The 21,359-nt window shown below is 32.5% G+C and overlaps 1 protein-coding gene and 1 long non-coding RNA gene across 3 annotated transcripts in view; one reads left to right on the top strand and one right to left on the bottom strand.

The window, feature by feature from the left end:
* The window catches only part of LOC140433359 (uncharacterized), a 502,525-nt gene that overhangs the window by 266,491 nt on the left and 214,675 nt on the right, over window positions 1-21,359 (bottom strand). The gene's annotated exons all lie outside the window — the stretch shown is intronic.
* Window positions 888-21,033, top strand: LOC140433067 (gamma-glutamyl hydrolase-like). Its single transcript, XM_072521129.1, has 2 exons — window positions 888-1,044; window positions 20,498-21,033. The coding sequence occupies exons 1-2, from the start codon at window positions 888-890 to the stop codon at window positions 21,031-21,033; spliced, it is 693 nt and encodes a 230-aa protein (XP_072377230.1).

Raw genomic sequence — 21,359 nt, 5'->3', positions numbered from 1 at the left:
CACAGGGAATGTTATTCTTTTTCTGTTACCTGATCAACACTAATGGGAATAAATAAGAACTAAGCAAGAAAGATAAAATTCTCCTATCACATGAAATTTATCAGGACTGTTCCATACCTGTCCCAAAATTAGTTGTTAATATCTCATACACATCTCTCACAATCTTATACATACTCACCGGGGCCCTCTTCTTATTGAGCACACACAAGTTAACCCTCTGAGGAACACTATGATATACTTTTTTAAGATCAATAAATACCATATGAACGATTGTTTCTTCATTGCTATATTTTTCCATCAGCAGCCTAATAACGAAAATTTCATCTGTTGCTGATCTGCTCTTTATAAAACCACACTGATTTTCAGATATTTCGGTCTTTAAACATATCCATCTATTAATTGTCTCATATTTTCACAATTTGACTAAGTAGTTTTGTGGCAATTTAGTTTAAGTATTGTTAATCAGCTTTCTTTTTATATAAAGATACTAATGTGCTGCTTTTTTATCCTGGTATTAATCCTATTCTCATGATTCTATTAAACAAACTTGATGGCCAAATTATTTCCGTCTCTCTTAAGCTGTCCGCACTTCCCCAGATATACCATCTGGTCAAACTTCTTTAACTGTCTTTATTTTTTCAAGTGCTTAAGCACCTTCCTTATTTTCTTATTTTTATGTTACTGTTTTCTACAGATTAACTTCATGCACTACTTGAAGAAATTTATTCATCATTAATAAATGTATTAATCTATGAATATATATATGAGACAGACAGGAAAGCAAGTAGGACACCAAAAAGTAAAATAGTGAAAGTGAAACGATAAGGAACTGGAAAAAGTCTTTAAGAATAGAACTGTGGAAGTGTTTGGGAAAAAAGATACGGTAAATGACTGGTGGGAAGCCAACAGCAAAGCTTTGGTACGAATGGGAGAGGACGTGCTACGAAAAACATCTGGTAAAGGATTTTATAGGGACAAAGAAACTTGGTGGTAGAACGTTGATCTACAACAGAAGGTTAGGGAGAAAAATCAGACTACAAAGAGGTATGATAAGTCTAAAATAAAGAATGATAAGGATATATACAAGGTTGCAAAGAGGGAAGCAAAGCGCGCTGTAGCCACTGCTATGAACAAATCGTCTGCATAGCTGTATGAAGATTTGGAAATACCGGAAAGGGATGAAAAGGTTATACAGCATTTCTAAGGAAAGGGACAAGTCATCAAAGGATTTGACTCATGTGCGGCAGATTAAGAATGCTTATGGAAGAGCGCTAAAACCGATGTTGAAATAAAGCAAATATGATATAATTACTTGCTATAAGAAAGCTGCTAAATGAAGAACATCAGAAAAGGGACAGAGAATGCGGAATCTCAAATAAGAATGTAATACGCTCGTAAAGCCGCTACGTAAAGTCACTCCAAGTCGTCCAAGTTGTTGGACCGGTTTGGTTGAGAATGTAATTGCCTCCCAAGCTGATTCCCGATTTCTTTATGTAATAAAACTGAGACTACGTTCTCTATAAGCATTGTTCTAACACTAACTTCGAAGAGGTATTCTCGAACTACTCAAGCAGCATAAAATCTAGTATGATCGTGCGTTATCGAACAATTTGGCCAATCTATATAATATGTAGCGCTCAGCAGTCAGATTGCCATTGCCATCCACCAAATAAAATGGTATTAGTTATGTTCAAGCATATTATATATGCAGTTAGGAAAGTACAGTCAGAATTAGCAAATGGCTTCACTGCTCAAGGCGCAAAAGTACTATGAGCTTTTGCTGACGATTTCGACACAATTGCACAATTCTCAAGAGATGCAAAAGAAATTTTTACCCTTTTTGAAAGGGGGGCCAGAACCATTGGTCTTAATGTCAACGAAGATAAGACCAAGTACATGGTGGTTACCAAAAATCTCAAACAAGTAATTGGAATACAAAGAATTTTAAATACATACAATGTCGAAGTTATCAAAGAATTCAAATACTCAGAAGCAGCAATAGCAGTCGAAAACAGTTATGAAAAAGATGTAGCAGCTAGAATTATGTCAGGAAATAAAGCGTATTATTCCATAGCGACGCTACTTAATTCAAAATTGTTCACAAAGACAGCTAAAAAAAGGTATATAAAACTATAATTAAGCATAATAACGTATGGAAGTGAGACTTGGACAGTAAACCAGCGTGAAATAAATAATAAAATTATTAGTCTTAGAATGGTAGATTACGCGGACGATCTTTGAGGCTAGTAGCGAGGAGTTAACAGAATAGTGGAGACGAGGACATAACCAGGAACTCCAAGCACTCTATGGAGAAGAAAACATGGTACGATACATTAAGACAAATCGGATAAGATGGATCGAATGATTCAAGTCTACTAAATACAATCTTCTGAGAAATGCTCGATAACAAGGTCAGATGGTCGCCCAAGAAAAAAAATGGAAGGATGCAGTAACGAGTATTCTACATAATATGAAGTTACAACAAATGGAGATTGTTTGACAAGACCATCAAGAGTCGAGGAAAATAGTAAACGCGGCCAAGACTCCCTTAGAGTAGTAGAGCAAGAAAGAAAGAAGAATATTGTGCATGTCGTTTATTTGACCTTCTAAAAACATAAACTTATCCATTACTTATATGCACATAACAAAAACGTGACTCATCTATCCACATAACTCGTTCCCAATCTGGTGCTTCCCAATTCACATGCTTCCTGAAAAAATTTAAAAGTGCTCTACGATTACCTTTGGTTAACGCTGGACATCTGGCAGCAATACAAGGATGCAAATTAACTTTCAGAATACGTTGTTGAACTGATTCTAGGCTTATTTGGATGCCACTTGTATTTTTAAAGTTCAGATTGCAACTCTCGAGTTGTTTAAAAATTGTTGCTTAAAGGCGGAGAACCTTAACAAATGAACTGAAGCGGGTGTCATGATACGGTTTTTGCCTTGGTCAGACATTCTGGTATTCTCACCAGTTACTCTGTCTTGTTCAACCATTTACAATACTGATATATGGCACATATCAGATCTTTCATCTATTTGGCGATACATTCATATTTCGTCGTTTAATAAAACGACTTGAATGAAATGTTAACCTAATTTAAAAAGCGATTTAGCATTAACAGAATGAAAAAAATTTTACTTAACATCGCCGTTTAAAATGTCTTTTGTTGTTAAAAGGAACATTATACAGGAGACATTAAAACAAAGTAAAAGATTATACAGTTTATTTAAATTGGCAAGAATTTTCTAGAAATATTAATTGGTTCCTTAATTTCTTGGAACAGTGTAGTTTCCTGTTAAATTAAAAAGTATGTTTTAGATACATCTAGCATGATTAAATTGGTTTGCTTTATTTATGTATTTTATGTTGATATATCTTCTTTCAGTTCTTCCTGGTATCAAGCTTATCATATAGATTTTGCTTGTTTTGTTTCAGCTCAACCTGTAGTACAGCAGCCGATTGACTTATTGTACATCTTTTATTCGAGAAACCGTCGGCTCAGGTTTTTAATGTTAACGACTACTTACGTAGCTAGGACCGACGGCTTTACTGACCCTCCAAAGTAGAATGGCTGCTCAGTTAAATTGGAAATTGAAAAATTTCTGGTGATTAAGGATCTGTCTTAGAACTATTTTTTTTGCCACTGCTGAAATAGTTTTCCTTCTGTTTTGGTTTTCACATTCACTCTTTACCTGTTTGTCTTTACCTTTTTGTGTTTTCTACAATATTTTGGTTTCATTTCGCGTGTTTGTTATTACAGTCACCCCATTATAATACTGTAGTATTTTTATTAATCTAATTTATAACATTATATTTTCTTTTCTTGTCATGAAGTAATTTTTAAGATATGCGAGAATGATTTTAAGGATAATTTTGATGAAAAAGTTAAATAGATACAACTTTAAACAAAACATCAAACAAAAATAATTGATATGATATGGTGCAGAACTAAGTTCACAGAGTACTGTAAATTATTTTTTCTGCAGCCGTCTCGAAAATAAAACTTTCCATTTTACACAACTCGTACCGTAAGTAGCTACTTTCAATTTTTTCACTTTCCGGACGATTTTGAGTAGCTAGGTAATGGCTTTGGCAATAACATCAACTTTGTATTTTATTATGACAACGCTTGTCATTTAAGATTCGTGTGTTTTCACTCAGGTTTTCGTTTTTCAATTCTAAGAAATGGATTCTAAGAAATTCAATTCTAAGAAATCAGCAGTGAAAGTAAAGCCGAAATGATTTCAGATGAGATTAAGAAAACTGCTAAAGCCGCTATTTATGAATTATTGCCAATAAAGTCAACAAAGAGGTATGAATTGGTCTACAATTTATTTCAAAAATACACATCTAACACTAATTTAAATACTGCCACTTCTGTTAATATTCCTATCAATATCCATATAAATAGTTGTTATAATTGTGTTATTAATATTAATAAGTAGATTTTTCTAATGTTAAATTCACGAGAGTAACGTTAAAGTGTTTAATAAAAATTCATAAGTAAAGTTTATCCATATATTCTGTTTAACATACAAAACGGCTGCAGAAAAAATATTGTATGTAACACGATCCAAAAGTAATTTGACGAGACTCGCAGGATTCCACTTCCTACTCATCTCGTAAAATATCACTTTCGGAACTTGTTACGTAAATTACTATAAATAATGCTGCAGCAACGAAAACCAGTTACTAAGTACTCAAAAAACAAAATTAAAACAACAAAACTAAATAAAGAAAAAACTAATTAAAAAATTATTAATGTAATAAATGATAGGAAAGAATCGAAACCCTAATTCGGACCATTAAGCCATACCTTGAAAGAGAAATAGTTAAAATGTTATATAAATCTTATTTAAATGTGTTTTAATGTTGAGGTAAAAAATCAATTTAATTAGAGCAACATTATACCAAACTATGTCTTGTCTGTGTCAAGCGGAAAAGCCCTGCAGATATTTTCAAACGAGATATTTCGCCTGCCTTCGGTCTTAAATAGGTATGTGACGAATTTCAACAGAAACAGAATTTTAATCAAAATTCTGGCGAAAAATGTAAAAGGGCTCCGAATGGATTGTTTGAGATAAAACGAAGACAAAATTAACATTCTTTTCTTTAATTATGTTTCAATTTAAAATATTAGGGAAACAAAGAGATTACAACGAGAGTTAAAAAGGGGAAATGTTCATTTAATTAAACAAATTCTTTTGGGGAGCCTTGTTGGGGTTAATTTGGGTTGAACAAGGCAATTTTTACAGAACTGAGAAATTTTTTATAATTTTTTGGTTAATTGAAAAACTTTTTAAAACTCATCATGAGCTTAAACGACTAATTATCTAAAGTGTGATAGCATGAAGGGTTAATATTTAAAAAAAATTGTATTAAAAATATATTAATATAGGTTTAACAATATTATACCTTAAAAATATATTTTATATATTTTTGTATAAATATTTACAATTTTATCTCAATAGATGGTTTAATACAATTTTAAATACAGTACAAAAATTTGTATAATTCTGAACATTAATTGAAGATGTAATTATAAATAATATTTAACGCTAACATAATATATAAATATTAAAATTATACGGACTGTTTCACGTAGTTCGCAGAGAGGTGCGACTTAAAAATAATACGATTAGATCTCGGAATATTTACATGTTAGCATATCTTTAGCTAATCTATTTATGTCTGTAAAGTTAGCATATCCATTATTGCTAATTTATTACGAAAAGAAAAAAATGATTGCTGTAGCTGTTTCCCAGAAACAGTGGGTATGCTACTTTACGGCCATGGCTATATCTCGGCAAGGAAAAGCGGTAAAGGGCCCATCTTGGGGGCGTATTTTATTGCTAATTAATTTCTGTTGATTGATATATCAGTAAATCTTCAAAAGCTACCAGACTCCCAAAAAAGTGAAATATCGACCAAAAAGCGAACCGCAAAAAATTAATTGCTAATTTATTGCTGAAGCTTTACGAAAAGAAACAATATATTGCTGCAATCGTTTACGAGAAACAAAACTTTATGGTAACGCTAGCATAGCCATAGCTATATCTCGGCAATGAAAAGGGTTACATGGCCCATCTTGGCGGCATAATTTATTGCTAATGAATTTCAGTTGATTGGTACATTGACCAATCCCTAAAATATATCCCATCATCTCCCTAGCGCAAAACTCATCCATGGAAAAAGCTTTTTGCTATATTTTTCGCATAGACCAAAAAATATTTCTCTTAAGCTACAATATCCATAAAATATGGCAGCTACGAGATATAGTAAATATTTTATTGCTAAATTTTTGCTAATTTAAAGCAGCCCTCAAACCGTGTGCTACCGATCTCACTCTTTTAAATTAACAAAAGATGGAAATAACTAGTTTTAAAATGTTGCTGTAGTTCTGAGTCTTTTATTAATTCATCATCTTGGAGAATGCATACTGTACCTTCCGAGAAATAATCAATACAAAAGGGTGAAGCCATAAAAAGCATTGTTGGCGTTGAACTGCATCAAACTATGTATCATTATCATATCATCAATTTGTATGCGTCCACTGTTAGACATAGGTCTCCCTCAGCTCTTTCCATCTATCTTTGTCTTGTGCGGCTTGCATCCAGTTATTGCTAACACACATCAGGTCTTCAGTCCATCTAGTTGGCTCTGTTCTCCGTCGTCTGCTCCGTATTGCTTCTTGTCTTGGTCTCCACTTTAAAAACGTTTTGTCCGTCGGTTGTTTGATAATCTGGAGACGTGCCCTGCCCAATTCCATTTTAGCGACGCGATTTTTTCGATGGCGTCTGTTGTTTTTTTTCTACGACGAATTTTTTCGCTTGAAATTCGGTGACTCAAAGAGACACCCAAAATATGGCACTCCATAGCCCTCTGAGTCACGCGAATCTTATTCATTACCTTTTTTGTAAGTGTTAATGTTTTAACGTTCCATAAGTGAGTACAGGTAACACACATTGGTCAAAGATTTTCCTTTTGAGGAATATGGGTAGATCCGATTTAAATACATAGTTTAATTTACCAAACGCTGTCCAGACGAATCCTATGCGACGTGGAAGCTTATATGTTTGGTGATCTTTGCCCAACCGAATTTCATGTCTTAAGTACTTGTAGTCTGCACAGTATCCCTTCCACCAATAGTAACATTTCTATTTAGCACCAGTTTAGTCATTATTTGCGTCTTGTTCATATTAATTTTTAGTCCGACCTCCAAGAAAGCCTGATATAATTTTTCAAACATTTTTATTGCATCATCCATGCAATCGGCTATAAGGACGATATCATCTGTAAATCTCAAATGACTAAGCTTCTCTCCATTTATGTCGATACCATGTTGTGTGTCTCCTTGCCGTACTCCTTACTGTGTACAGAATTTATTTGTTTCTTGTTCAAATAGTCTTACGCTAGCTGTGGCATTTTGACGGATATATTTGATTATGTTAGTGTAGTGATGGTCTATTCGGCATTCTGTCAATGCTTTTAACATTTTCTGATGACTTATGGTATCGAATGCTTTCTCGTAATCGACAAATGTTAGTACCAATGGTATTCTTATGGCTTAAATCGATATTTTTACCTCTACCAAAAAACAACAATCCCAAATCATGTAATGACTATAGATTGATAAGCCTAATGTGCCACCCTTTAAAGATTCTCTTGAAAATTGTTCAAAACCGAATTTATAAGAAATGTGAGGAGCAGATAGATGAAACTCAGTTTGGCTTCAGAGGAGGCATGGGTACAAGAGAAGCATTATTTGCGTTGACGGTACTCTTGCAGAAATGTCGAGAATATAACAAGAGTGCATATGTATGCTTCATAGACTTTAGGAAGGCCTTTGACCGAGTGCAGCATATCAAGTTAATAGATGAATTAAAAAACATCAATTTAGATAAAAAAGACATTGAGTTTATTAAGGCTATATACTGGAACCAGAAAGCAGTAGTAAAGGTGAACGATATAGAAACAAATAATATACCGATTGCGAGAGGGGTTAGGCAAGGATGCGTCTTGTCTCCGACGCTTTTCAACGTGTACTCACAGGTCATATTCAGAAAAGCCTTATGGGAAAGAAAAGAGGGAATAAGAATTGGTGGAGAAATCATAAACACCATGAGATTTGCAGATGACACGGTAATTATGGCTGAGAGTATAGAAGAACTACAAACTTTACTAGATGCAATAAATAGTGAATGCATTCAAATGGGACTTGACATCAACACAGATAAGACCAAATTTATGGTAGTATCAAGGAGTCCAATAAATAATGAACAACTAACTCTTGGTGGACAGCAAATAGAGAGAGTGACAAAATATAAATATCTGGGAGCTTACATCAACACAGAATTAGATCCAGACCAAGAGATCCGAGTACGAATAGAAATGGCAAGGACAGCGTTCTTAAAATTCAAACAATTGTTCTGTGACAAAAATCTGAATACTACGCTGAGACTGAGGTTTGTTGAATGTTACGTCTGGTCGCAACTATTGTATGGGGTAGAAACATGGACACTAAAAGCGCAAATAGTTAAAAAGATTGAAGCCTTTGAACTTTGGATATACCGGAGAATGTTAAGAATTCCATGGACTGCCAGGGTCACCAATGAGGAAGTGCTGAGAAGCATGGGTCGAGACAAAAAATTGTTGAGAACGATAAAAGTACGCAAGACTGCATACCTTGGACACATACTAAGAAATAATAAATATAGTCTTCTGCAGGTCATCATGCAGGGTAGAGTCGATGGCAAAAAGGGAATAGGTAGAAAGAGGAAGTCATGGCTGCGAAATATTCGAGACTGGACAAACATGACTGTAGACGAATTATTCCACGTTGCAAAAGACAGAGAAGCTTTTAAAAATGTGGTCGCCAACCTCCGTTAATGGGGACGGCATAGGAAGAAGAAGAATAGTATTCTGCAGACTTCTCTATCAGAACCTTTATCACTAGTAAGTGGTCGTTAGTACTGTATCCCGATCAAATCCAGCTTGTTGTCTAGGCTGATAGAACTCTAATTTAGCGTCCAGCCTTTTTTTTTTGATATTTTTTGTGAAAAGTCATACCATGTATGAACTAGTCTTAATTACTAAATACATAATTTTTCCTGAAAAGCATAAAATTAATCATAAGTATCAAATAACCAGTAGCGTCTGAACCTCGGTGGAGGTAAGACGTATTTACTATGATGGAGTTTGTATATACTTCTTCTTAGGGTGCCTATCCATTTCACTTTGTTGGTTGCTATACGAAAAAGCTGTGTTGAGTTATTTTTATACCATGCTCTCAGGTTAGTAAACCAGGATATTCTTCTTTGTCCTGGGGCCCTTTTTCCTTCAATTTTACCTAGAAAAATGCATTGAAGTAGCTCGTACCTGCTTTGATTTCTCATTATATGTTCCAAGTACTGCAGCTTATGGCCCTTTACGATGTTGACCAAATCCGCGGTTGTGTTCATCCTCGGCAGTACTTTTTCATTGGTGACTTTGTCTGTCCATGGTATCTTCAGGATCCTTCTGTATAACCATAGCTCAAAAGCCTGAAGTTTTGATAGACTTTCCGCCTTTAATGTCCACGTTTCTACTCCGTACAGAAGTACCGAGTACACGTAACATTTAGGGAGCCTTATTTTTGTTTCTAGGGTGTACCTAGTATTCCCTATAGTTTGTTTGCATAAATATATATGACCATTTAAATAATAACTAACATATATTATAGAATTTTTAACGCTTTTCCGAAAACCTGGGCGCAGTTTGAATCCGCGTTAACATGGATAGTGAATCACGAACGTGAGCCACGCTTTCGTAAACCATGCTCCGTGTAAACAAGTACATTCTTTAAAAGATTCAATTCTGTTAAGGACTCGAAAAAATTATGATCGTGAGAAGATTAACCTTGTTTGATTTTTGGTCCGTGTAGTAAGTCGTGAGCAGTGCAAGGTCGAGGTTAATATAATGTGTGTTTATAATCGATATTGAGTTTTCTTTCCCATCTTTATTTCGGTTATTATTAGGTATTTGGAAACATTTTAATAAACTTAATACATACCAATATTGCTCCAATTTGTACGCTCACTTAACAAAGTCATGGTGTAGCTTTCAATCAAGATAGGAAAAGGAAAGACAGCGAGAATATAAAGTGAAAGCTATACATTTTTAAATTTTGCATAGAATGTTTAATACTATAGTTACATCAAAACTTATATTTCTTGGTTAGACATCTTTTTCCAAAAGTGTTTTAGTATATAAATAAATAGTCATTTAAAATTGGCTCATAAAAATAGAGCAAGTCAATGATTTTAAATTAAATTTTATTTATTTAAATAAAATTTAAATTTTATTTAAATAAATAAAATTTATTTAAATTTTATTTTAAATAAAATTTAAATAAAATAAAATAAAATAAAAAAATCATTTTAAATAAAATGAAAACTATAGTTTAACCTGAATGTAATAAGAAATCAATTATCTTTCAAATACTAATATTAGCATTCTAGACAAGGCGAAAAGCTCTGGTTCGTTCGGAAAAATATTCCCATGAAATTTTTTGCGAAATAACTTTCTTGGGATACCTCAAAAATAAGGTTCAAGAGGTCGCCCAGGCAAAAAGTTATTCAAATTGTTTTAAACTAAACAAATTGTAACAATAAAATTTTTTAACCTGGACAAATATTGTTAACTTTTTGGATCATTCTGAACAAAATAGTTCCCTTGTAATTTTTCTATAAAATGTATCGTTTTCGAGTTGATCTGGTATTCATATTGGACTTAGAAGCTGCAGTTATTTTGTATTTTAAAAACATTTTTTGGACCCCTCTTTCCCAGTCTCTTGTTAAATTAGAAAATTAAGATTGGTTGCCTATCTAGTTTAACTAACTTTTCTTCAAAAACCATCTAGCTGCACTTCTGGTTTTACAGCTTTTATATAAGTTAGTATCTTATTATATAATTTAATAATTTATAGTTATCTCACATATCTATAACATCAATTACATTTTTTATAAATTTCCATAACTTTTAAAGATTATATATATATATATATATATATATATATATATATATATATATATATATATATATATATATATATATAAAGATTATATAATCAATTATTTCGCCGAATAATTGGGATGCCCATTGACAGTAGGTAGTTTTTGGAGTCCCTTTTAATAATTATTCACCATGGCGTTGACAACCTAGCCAATTTCTTTTAATTATACTCCGTAAGTACCTAGCAAAATTTTTACATTAAATAATTTTTTGTGCACTAAGTTCTCTTTTAAAGTTGTGTAGTCTTGTGCATTTCAGATTAAAAATTTCCTATATTTTATAGCTCATGATGACAGAGTCGAATGAAACGAATCTCATAATGGCAAATTAATGCTGATATACAGACGGCTGTAAAATCGATGGAGGAGTTGGATCTGGAATCTACGGATGGAAATCAAGGCTAAGCCTTAGTAAAACCCTAGGTAACTCTTCTATTTTAAGCGAAAATTTGTGCTACAAAGATGTGCTTGTAGGAACTAATCACGATGAACTGCAGGGACAAATCTGTAAAAATGATTTCTGATAGTAAGGCGGCAATAAAGGTACTAAAATCAAATCTATTGAGTCCAAGTTAGTTTGGAACTGTCTTCAGAACCTGATTCGGATCGGAAAAAGTAACAAAGTAAGTTTACTCTGTGTGCCTAGATATACTTTTATTGAATGGAATAAATAAAATTATTATTTAAAAAGCAGGCCTACTTGTACGAACAAATGAATTTCGAACCAAAGCCTGCGAACTCAAACATTATAAGGCTTTTATACCTTTGACGAAGATATCCAAAGATCTATTAGATATGCATAGGAATGATCTAAAAACTATCGTAGGTCTATCGCCTCAAGGGGCACATGAACAAAATCGGACTTATAAAAAAAGCACATTGCAGATTCTGTCGGGCTGATGACAAGACGGTGGAACACGTTCTGTGCAACTACCCAGGGTTGGATAGGACGAGGCTTAATACATTTGAGCAATATTAACTAGATCGCTACAACTTTGTGGAAGTGTAACCTAAGGCCATAAGAGACTTTGTTAAAAGGGCTGGGCTAAAGAAACCACTTTAACCTAAGGATGAGCCACAATAGACCTCTTAGGTCAAGTGAAAAGGTGGTTGAGCGTCGACTCAGATTGAACCTAACCTAACCTCTCTATAAGAATTTTGTAAACTTTGTATTGCGCTCTGTATAGTTCGTTTTTCATCGCTTTGGTACATATGCTAGTTTTGATCACATCTCGGTAACATAACCTTTTTTGGTTACAAGGTTTATCCCTTTTTTTTTAAACTTTTTTATGCATCTGTTTAGTGGATACTCCTCCGCTAGAGACTATAATGATTAGTTTGTTAGAGTATTAGGATATCTTTACTCGATAAGTTGTATAAAAATAATAACAATTATAGGAAAAGATAAACAGATTTATTGATATTAGAAAGTTTACATGAAGATTAGTGTACAGAACAGTTAAGTATAATTCACACAATCGGGACCGGCACTTGCCTCAATATATATATATATATATATATATATATATATATATATATATATATATATATATATATATATATATTATGGTTATATTTATGTAATGCCTTATTTAACCTATTTTAATTATAGTTTCCCGTTGTTTGTTATACTCGGTCCTACTCAATGCCACCTATTTCGTTCCAGCATATATCTTAAACTCGTAACTCCGTATCATGTAAGATCCCTCTCTCCATTATCTTTAATTCCCAAAACATATAGCCCTATTAAAATACGTCATAATACAAGGATGTTAAAATACAGTACTAGAACCTCATCCTTTTTGTATACTATAAGAAACAAACATATCAGCTTATCCCTCTTAGTTTTAAAGTGTTTGTTCTCTAATTTTTGCTATTTTTACACAGAACCATTGATACGATATGTTTATACACTTTCTGTAGAAGACCAGAACATTTAGATATAGAACTTTTGACACTAGAAACTAACGTAAGGCACAAGAAAGTAATTTGTTGTAATTTTTGAACTAAATCACCTACTTTAATGACACAAAAATACCTAACAAATGCACGCAATTCACTTGAAGCCTTGTAAATTGTGTTAAATTTATTCAGTTGTTAAAATTTTCAAAGTTCAGGAACATTACGCTGCCTAACATATAACCTATTTTAATACCACAAATGTTCTCATTCGCCCTTCTTTTATTCATTCCTTAAAACTTTCTTTCATTTAAATCCATAATGAAAAACCATGATATTCCAGTTCAAAAGAAACCGTGGCAAGACCACAGCATCTTTTATAATAAATACTCCTCGCAACAATCTAGAAACTTCCCCAATCACCTCACCGACCTATTTCTGCTTTCGAATCCGTACATCTGAATTCAAAACAACAAAACTCCAACCAGGCTAACCTCAAACCCTCCTGAATTGTTATCATTGACGTTTAAATAGTCGGTTTTGCAGAGAATTAAAATGAAGACAAGCGTTAACGGTCCGACCATCGGACCGGAAACAAAAAATAGGCAGCCCGCTACACAGTACGTCAATACAATCCGAGTAGGGTTCGCTCTCTCTATGCCCACAGACCGAATGGCCAGTCAGATTTCATCAGAGGTAACATATCTCGGGTGCATCTTCGCAGAAATTTACTCTAATCGAATACAGGAAGCGTACTCTAGTTTACTGTGGCTCTAACAATTACAGGGTGTCTGGATAAAGCTAATACTAACACTGTAATATGAAATGAAATACAACAGTTTTGAAATATACTAAGTAAAATAAATTATATATGTTGCAAATCAATTATTACGCTCCTTATTTTTAAATATAGTTGAGCTAAAATTTACTCACTCGCCTAAACTTACTAATGGTGAGCCAGTGGTAACTTTTTTCTATATACCAGTATTGGTAGAAGTACCAAATGAGAAGTTTTAATAATATAAATGGATTTCTAAAATAATTGTAATGTATGTTCTTGTGTTTATAAAAAATAATATTTTTCACGTAGGTTATCACGTTATAGATATCGAAGCTTCAAATCGAAAGAAAATCATGCACTCCAATTTGCAGAGGGTCCATTTTTATTTTACTGGTGTGCAATAGGAATCCTGCACGAGTATCATTCCTTTTTACACTCCTTTTACAACTAAGCAAATTAAATTTAGGCAGAAAAACAGTCACATAAAAATCCTAGCCCCTTTCCCTTCGTTCATGCTTTGAAATACAAAGCCGATAAATTCCACCAATGTGTTAAATTCTATTCGTTAGGAAGTAATTGATTAATTTACGAAAAAAGTAGATGAAAATATTTACTTTAAATATAACAATTGAACTAAAGATATCAACGATTAAGAAATATTACTGAACAAATTATTATTAAATTTACTAAATTTATATTATTATATATATTTAAATATTTATTGTATATATATATATATATATATATATATATATATATCTATATATATATATATATATATATATATATATATATATATATTATAATATATATATATATATATATATATATATATATATATATATATATATATAAAATTTATATTATTATATATTATTTTTATTAAATTACTACATCTATAAATATCTTATTTATTTTATCCTATGATCCGTAATTTTATATTCACAAATAAGATACGGAAAACAACATCGAAACAAACGAAAAACCAAAGAGAGTTAAATTACTAAAGTCCGTTTAATTATGTAAAAGCACTATTCAAAAAGAAAAGTTAAAAGGAAAAAAGGTCAAAAGGAAAAAAAATATATCAAACTAATGAAGAAGTTTTAAAAGTTTTAATTAGAAAATACTACAAACGAATCGAATTTTGAAATGAATCTTATTTTTTGAGAGTTATTAATAAGACTTTATTTCAGAAGGTTGCTTAGAATAAATGTAACCGCCGGTATATAGCGCATAAAAAATGTACCTAACGTAAAAAACTCAATTAATAATCATAAATCACACAAGAGTCACTTTCACGATACTATACGCTATACACGATACTGCCATTCTACAAATGGGCCAGAATCATAAAAAGCAACAGTTAGGTATAGATTAACAAAGATCTGTAAATATAATTGACAACTGGCACTAGTTAAAGATACCATCAGTCAATATAATTTTTTACATATTTCAGGACATTTTTGTGGCTGTATAATTGTCAAGATGTAATTTCATTCATTTTATTCTGTTTGCTTCGTTGATATGATACATGCACATTAAGTAGAGATAGCCACTAGAAATTCTCATTCCTGACAAGGTGTGTCCAAATGGCTAATAGTGAACACCTTACATGCACACACATACACACACGCAGAGGGAGAGAGAGAGAATAACCCAAAATAAATATACACAAATACACATATTCAAACCTACCCCATGGTCAATTAGCAAATCACTAGATAGCCTCACCACAACGTGCTCATCATACGGTGAGATTTGTTTTGCGACTACTGCGATTCACAATATCGAAGTGTAAGACCGCTGTGTCCATATTGCTCTGTCCAATTTTCCAATTTAAAAGAGATAATATCTCAGTGAACAGTGTCCAGTGAGAATATTTGTGATTTCTTTAAGTTCGGTCTTCTGAAGATCCAAGAGTGTTTTTGTGTAGCGAGCGAATTTGTGCTTGTCTTTGACCTGGAATGTTTTTCAGTGGGGTACAATAAGTTCTTTTTTATATTTTTGGGCATTCTTCACAATGTGGGTTTTAGTACACCCCAGAAGAGATTTGCTCCGATAAAACAAGTATTACCTTCATTTTTAGCAAGACTATCAGAATTCGTTGACGCTTCGGTACCCACAGTAGAGTTACTTTATTGTACCATGACAGTTGCTTAAGAGACTGTTTAGAGGTCATGCTGTTACCGACTCTTAAGTTGTAGGTATACTTTGTAGACACCCCTGAGCACAAAAATCTGGCTCTTTAGTTTAAACCTGATATATGTGACATTTTATACAACACTATTAGCCTACTACGTTAGTGCGTGATGTGTAAAAGTGTATTTAATGTTTGTCAAATAGTTTTGTAATGAGTATAAATGTACCAAAATTTAAAAATAGTAAAATCCAGTTAGAAGATATTTACGTTCGTGATAAAATCATGTAATTGAAGTGTGTTTATATAAAAATAGATTACGTGCCTAATTATTGGTGGAATGTTTAGGACAAACCAGCAGTCCTTCTATAACAAAAGACTCTTTTCTCTGCTCTTTCTGGCTTCTAATAACTTCGTGTTGGACCCGTGCTGGAACAAATTGAATTTTAGCCCCATCCTTAGTCTTTTCCATTACTTTTGTATAGCATTACTCCACTCTTTGCCCCTTGCCTTGCCTCTATAGGTGCTACACCCAGTGTCACTGGTGGAAAATGCCCGGACTGGCCATTGTTTTGCTAACATATGTCTTTGCTAGAGAGAATATGGGGAATTTTGATAAAATTAGAGGGAAGTTTTACAGAATTAGGGAACTGGAATGTGATATATATGCTGTTCTATGGTCTAGGGTAAACACAGTATTAATCTTTTTTATTTATTTGTTTTTTGTGTAGGGCGAGTATAGATAACGAAGTGTATTGTGCCAGACTGACAGGCTTTATAAGGTTCTCTTATGAATCTACAGAGAGGTTTTCATATATAGGATTTAAGATTTTTATTACGTAGAACAAAAGTTTTATAGGGAAATACTTCACTAGTATATTTCTATAAAAAATAACGAATAAGCCACAATTAAAAGTTAAAGTAAGTTTAATGACGTTTCAATTTCCACTTCGAAAATCGTTCTCAAAATACAAAATATTAATAAATTAAACAAATTTTGTTTTTTTTGTTACTTGGGGAAAAATTTTTCTAATAATTTAATTTTATCTAACTCATTTATATTGACAATTCAGACATACACTATACATTTTAAAGTAGACAACTTTAAAATGATATTGCCAATATTGTTGAGTTGCGTTCCTGGGATGACTTTACTTGTAAGATAGTTCATTCGATTACATGAAATCAACTTTAACTTGAGAATATCCGTCAGAAGAAAAAGTCAGTAACATATAGAGAATACATCATTTATGTGTTTTAAATAACAAACATATAAAATCAGAATTTGTTGTTTATTGAAAGTAAACTAAATGCACGACCAAACACTTATCATGTCGGGATAGTATTATGAGGTTTTTTTCTGGTTTTTCCCTCATAATTATTACTGTCATTATGAGATGTGTTCTTCTTTTTAAAGACGAATTACATGCTATGACTTTTTTTCTGACGGATATTCTCAAGTTAAAGTTGATTTCATGTAATCGAATGAACTATCTTACAAGTAAAGTCGTCCCTGGAAAGCAACTCAACAATATTGGCAATATCATTTTAAACTCGTCTACTTTAAAATGTATAATGTATGTCTGAACTGTCAATATAAACGAGTCAGATAAAATTAAATTATTAGAAGAATTTGTTACTAAGTAACAAAAAAACAAAATTTGATTAATTTACTAATGTTTGTATTTTGAGAAAGATTTCCGAAGTGGAAATTGAAACGTCAATAAACTTACTTTAACCTTTAATTGTGGCTTATTGCCATTTAAATAGTAATAACTAAAGGAAATAAACATGTGACGTTTATAACGATAAAACCATAATATGTATAGTTTGTTTCACGAAAAATGGTTGAGTGCTTAATGGTTACCTGAGTTGATCCTATTGTGTATACAAGAGTCTCTCAATAGACTACCGAAGTACACAGGGTCGCACTTCAGAAAATTTGTTATTTAATATATTTCATTGGTAGCTGTGTAATACACGATTATAAAAATTTATTAAATTATTTCATATGGTATTTTCTGGTTGTTCAAGTGAATATACTTGATAATTGAACAATTTTTAACATGAAGAAAGTAGTTTTTTGTTCTACGTGAATAATTGTAGTATATGGATGAAAGGTACTTTCCTTCACACTTTTTACAGGCTTAGGACTGTCAGCAAAAAACTGGCGTTTTTAAAAGTTTTTGCTCTTCCTAATCGGATATCGTTAAAAATGTACAGTAATAATAGTTCTAATACATAATGTACAAAAAATAGATTAATTGAAAAAAAAATATAGAAAAATATATACAAGTTAATATTTACAAAAAAAAAATAACCAAAATATATTTATGAATTCCTAAATACCTAATTCTGTTTCGCTGTCGCTATCCTCTTCAAGATTAATAAAAATTGGTTTAATTATGTGATTCAAAGTAACATATGAATTTTCTACGTTCATTACATGCCGTACTGAATTTTTCCAACTTTCTGGGGAGATATCATCAACACATTTCCTTATTAATTCGACTACACTTCCACTTAAAGTCGGAGAAACATTTTGTGACCTAACATTTGACTTTAGTTGGTGCCACATATGCTCTATGGGATTAAATAAACAATAGTAGGGCGGAAGCCGTAACACTGTATGTCCCATGTCCTCGGCCAATGCGTCACAAACATATACTTTTTTAATAGAAAATGATTTTAACACTTCTAACAGTTCATTTTTTAAATAACTTTCTTCAAAATATATATCGTTTTCTAACAGGTAGTTTTGAATTTCAATTTTCGTGTTATTTGCACTTGGAGACTTATTTAATTGACGATTATGGTAACTTGCATTGTCCATTACTATCACACTATTTTGAGGAAGGTTAGGTATAAGACAATTCTTAAACCATTGCTCAAAAAGCTATGCCGTTGTATCCTCATGGTAGTCCACGCAGGAGTCTTTAATGTTCTTTGCAGAAAGCCATAAGGCATTTGGGACCCAACCATTTTCTGATCCTGCATGTAAAATTGTTATTCTTTTCCCTTTGTTTGATGGAGCTTTTGTTTGACACCTGTTGGAAGAATCGGACCATCCTTTGGATGGTGTTTCATGAGTGTCAAACCATGTCTCGTCCAGATAAATTATTGGTCGATCTTCTGTATGGTACTTTCTTATGGAAGTTATATATTCAGTACGCCACTTTTGTAAACGATGGGACTCCATAAGCACTTGCCTTTTGTCAATTGTACGATATCTGAAGCCCATTTTAGACAAAATCCTCCAAAGACTAATGCGGCTACAGTTTATTTGTGTATCATCATTAGTAAGCCGTTGTTTTAAAGCATCTAATGTAGGTATTCGTTGCTCTTCGTACATTGTGTAAATTTTTCGTCTTATTAAGTTCTTATCACTTTCGTCAATACATTTGGTAGAACCGGCATCCTTACGCTTCCTTCTTGACTTAATGGGATTTGATGTAATTCTTTTCACTGTGGTTAGAGGTATTTTCGTTAAAACAGATATTTCACTGGCAGCAGTATTAGCCGTAAGTCCTCTCGTAAGTAAAGAACTATATATTGTTTTTACGATTTCTCTAGCGTCAGCAGATAAATGCTTTTTCTTTGCTGGAACACTGGAAGAAGCACCATCAATGTTTTTCCACGGACGCCACATAATGCTGTTTTATAGGTATAAATAGGTATAACACTGGTAACACTTGTAACACTTTCAACTAAATGAAACAAAATGTATATTTAAAAATTTCTCATCGGTTTTATATACTTTTACAAATTATACAGAATAGAGGGAACCTGTATAATTATTCCAGGAAATACTTAACGATCAACAAATTTATTGTGGTCCTTAAAAGATCAACTATTGATAGTGAAACTCACTGTTAAAATGTTTACAACTTTATGAAATAAAATGTATTCTAATCGTTTTTATAATTTTATACGATTTTTTAATCGTTTTTATATTACCAGGAATTAATTATACAAACAAGATAACGACACTCCACAGTAGCTTCAATTTTACCTGAATACTTACCTGCTCAACTAATGTTGACTAAGCTGGGGTACTTGCGGTCGGGTTTTATTTGCAATTATTAAGCACTCAACCATTTTTCGTGAAATAAACTATACCAGAAATCCTAACCATATCCGCCTGGTGCATTCAAGTAAAATTATATTACCTACTTATTTATTTTGTTCTAAATATTAATAGAAAAGAAAAGGGTTTATAAATAAATACATAATTAAATACCTTAACATAATTAAAAATAATTATTAACAACTTTTCAAGATCTGACAAAGTCTAAGAAGAAAAACGGTTGAAATAACCACAAATATGCAATTTGAACCAAAACGACGATATTGTACCGATATGCCATTTTGTATACGGAACAGGATAGTGGGGTAGGGGACTAGAAGTAAAAGGCAATTTAGCAAGAATTGCGTGTCGGATAGTCATAATTTTCGTGACAGCTCATGAATTACACGAAATTGGGCTGCTTTAGGCGACATTGATCGACATAAAGAATTTTTGTTTAAGTCTTTAACGTCTGTTTTCTTAAAGCTTGCTAGAAAAATTTCAAACCGCTTAATTGGTTTAGTTAGAATAATTTTTTTTTAGTTGTTATGTTAAGTTAAGTTAAAAAAAGAATATTATGAAAAAGTTGTTAGCTACACTAACGGAATATTCTTTCCTGGTGGAGGTACTTATTTTAACGAAACTGATGGATACGGAGAGGCTGCAAGGCAGATATATAACTTAGCCGTAGAACTGGATAATAAGGGTATTTACTACCCCGTGTGGGGCATCTGTTTGGGGATGCAAGCTTTAGTATTTTCACAACTTGGTACTGATATTAGAATCGATCGAATACTAAAGAACGTCGCCGTCTCGTTGGAATACATCGAAGATTACGAAAAGAGCAAAATGTACTCGAGAACACCAAAGCAACTGATACAAATCTTAGGAGCGAAGAACGTCACGTACAATTGCCACCGGTATGGTCTAACTGAAGATGTTCTCAGGAAACATGAAATTCTAGACGACTGGAATATTCTGACGACGAATAAAGACGCCCGACACCTGCGTTTTATTTCTTTGATGGAAAGCAAAAAGTATCCCATATACGGATTGCAGTTTCATCCGGAGAAAAACATTCATTTTCAGTAAAGGCTTTACGCCTTTACTGAAAATGATTATAAGCGGTGCCCTCTAGTCGCTGCTAATGAAGTATAATCTAGTCTTTTTGTAATATTGATATTTTTTTCGTTTTAGATTTTAATTTTAATTTTGTTGTAATTTTTAATCCTTTTGCAAGGAAATATATTAAACTGAAATAAAAAAGTCTAAAAATGTAAACTTTTAAAATATATCTTATCTAGAGAACAAAAACAACACATCCAAAACCAATAAAGAACATAGACCTCGCAAAAGAGAAAAAGAAAGACAAATGTTGATACAGATGAAATATACGTTGGACTACTAAGCGTTACAGT

This window comes from Diabrotica undecimpunctata, chromosome 2 (genome assembly GCF_040954645.1).
Source record: "Diabrotica undecimpunctata isolate CICGRU chromosome 2, icDiaUnde3, whole genome shotgun sequence".
Taxonomy (NCBI): Eukaryota; Metazoa; Arthropoda; class Insecta; order Coleoptera; family Chrysomelidae; genus Diabrotica; species Diabrotica undecimpunctata.
The sequence above is the reverse complement of the archived record's forward strand: the minus strand, read 5'-3'. Positions and strand labels throughout refer to the sequence as shown.

Bases quoted from the DNA above. Each gene is read 5' to 3' on its own strand.
- LOC140433067 (XM_072521129.1), top strand. From the start codon at position 888: ATGACTGGTGGGAAGCCAACAGCAAAGCTTTGGTACGAATGGGAGAGG. The intron at 1,045-20,497 runs GTATGATAAGTC...TGTTATGTTAAG, and splicing joins AAAAATCAGACTACAAAGAG to TTAAGTTAAAAAAAGAATAT.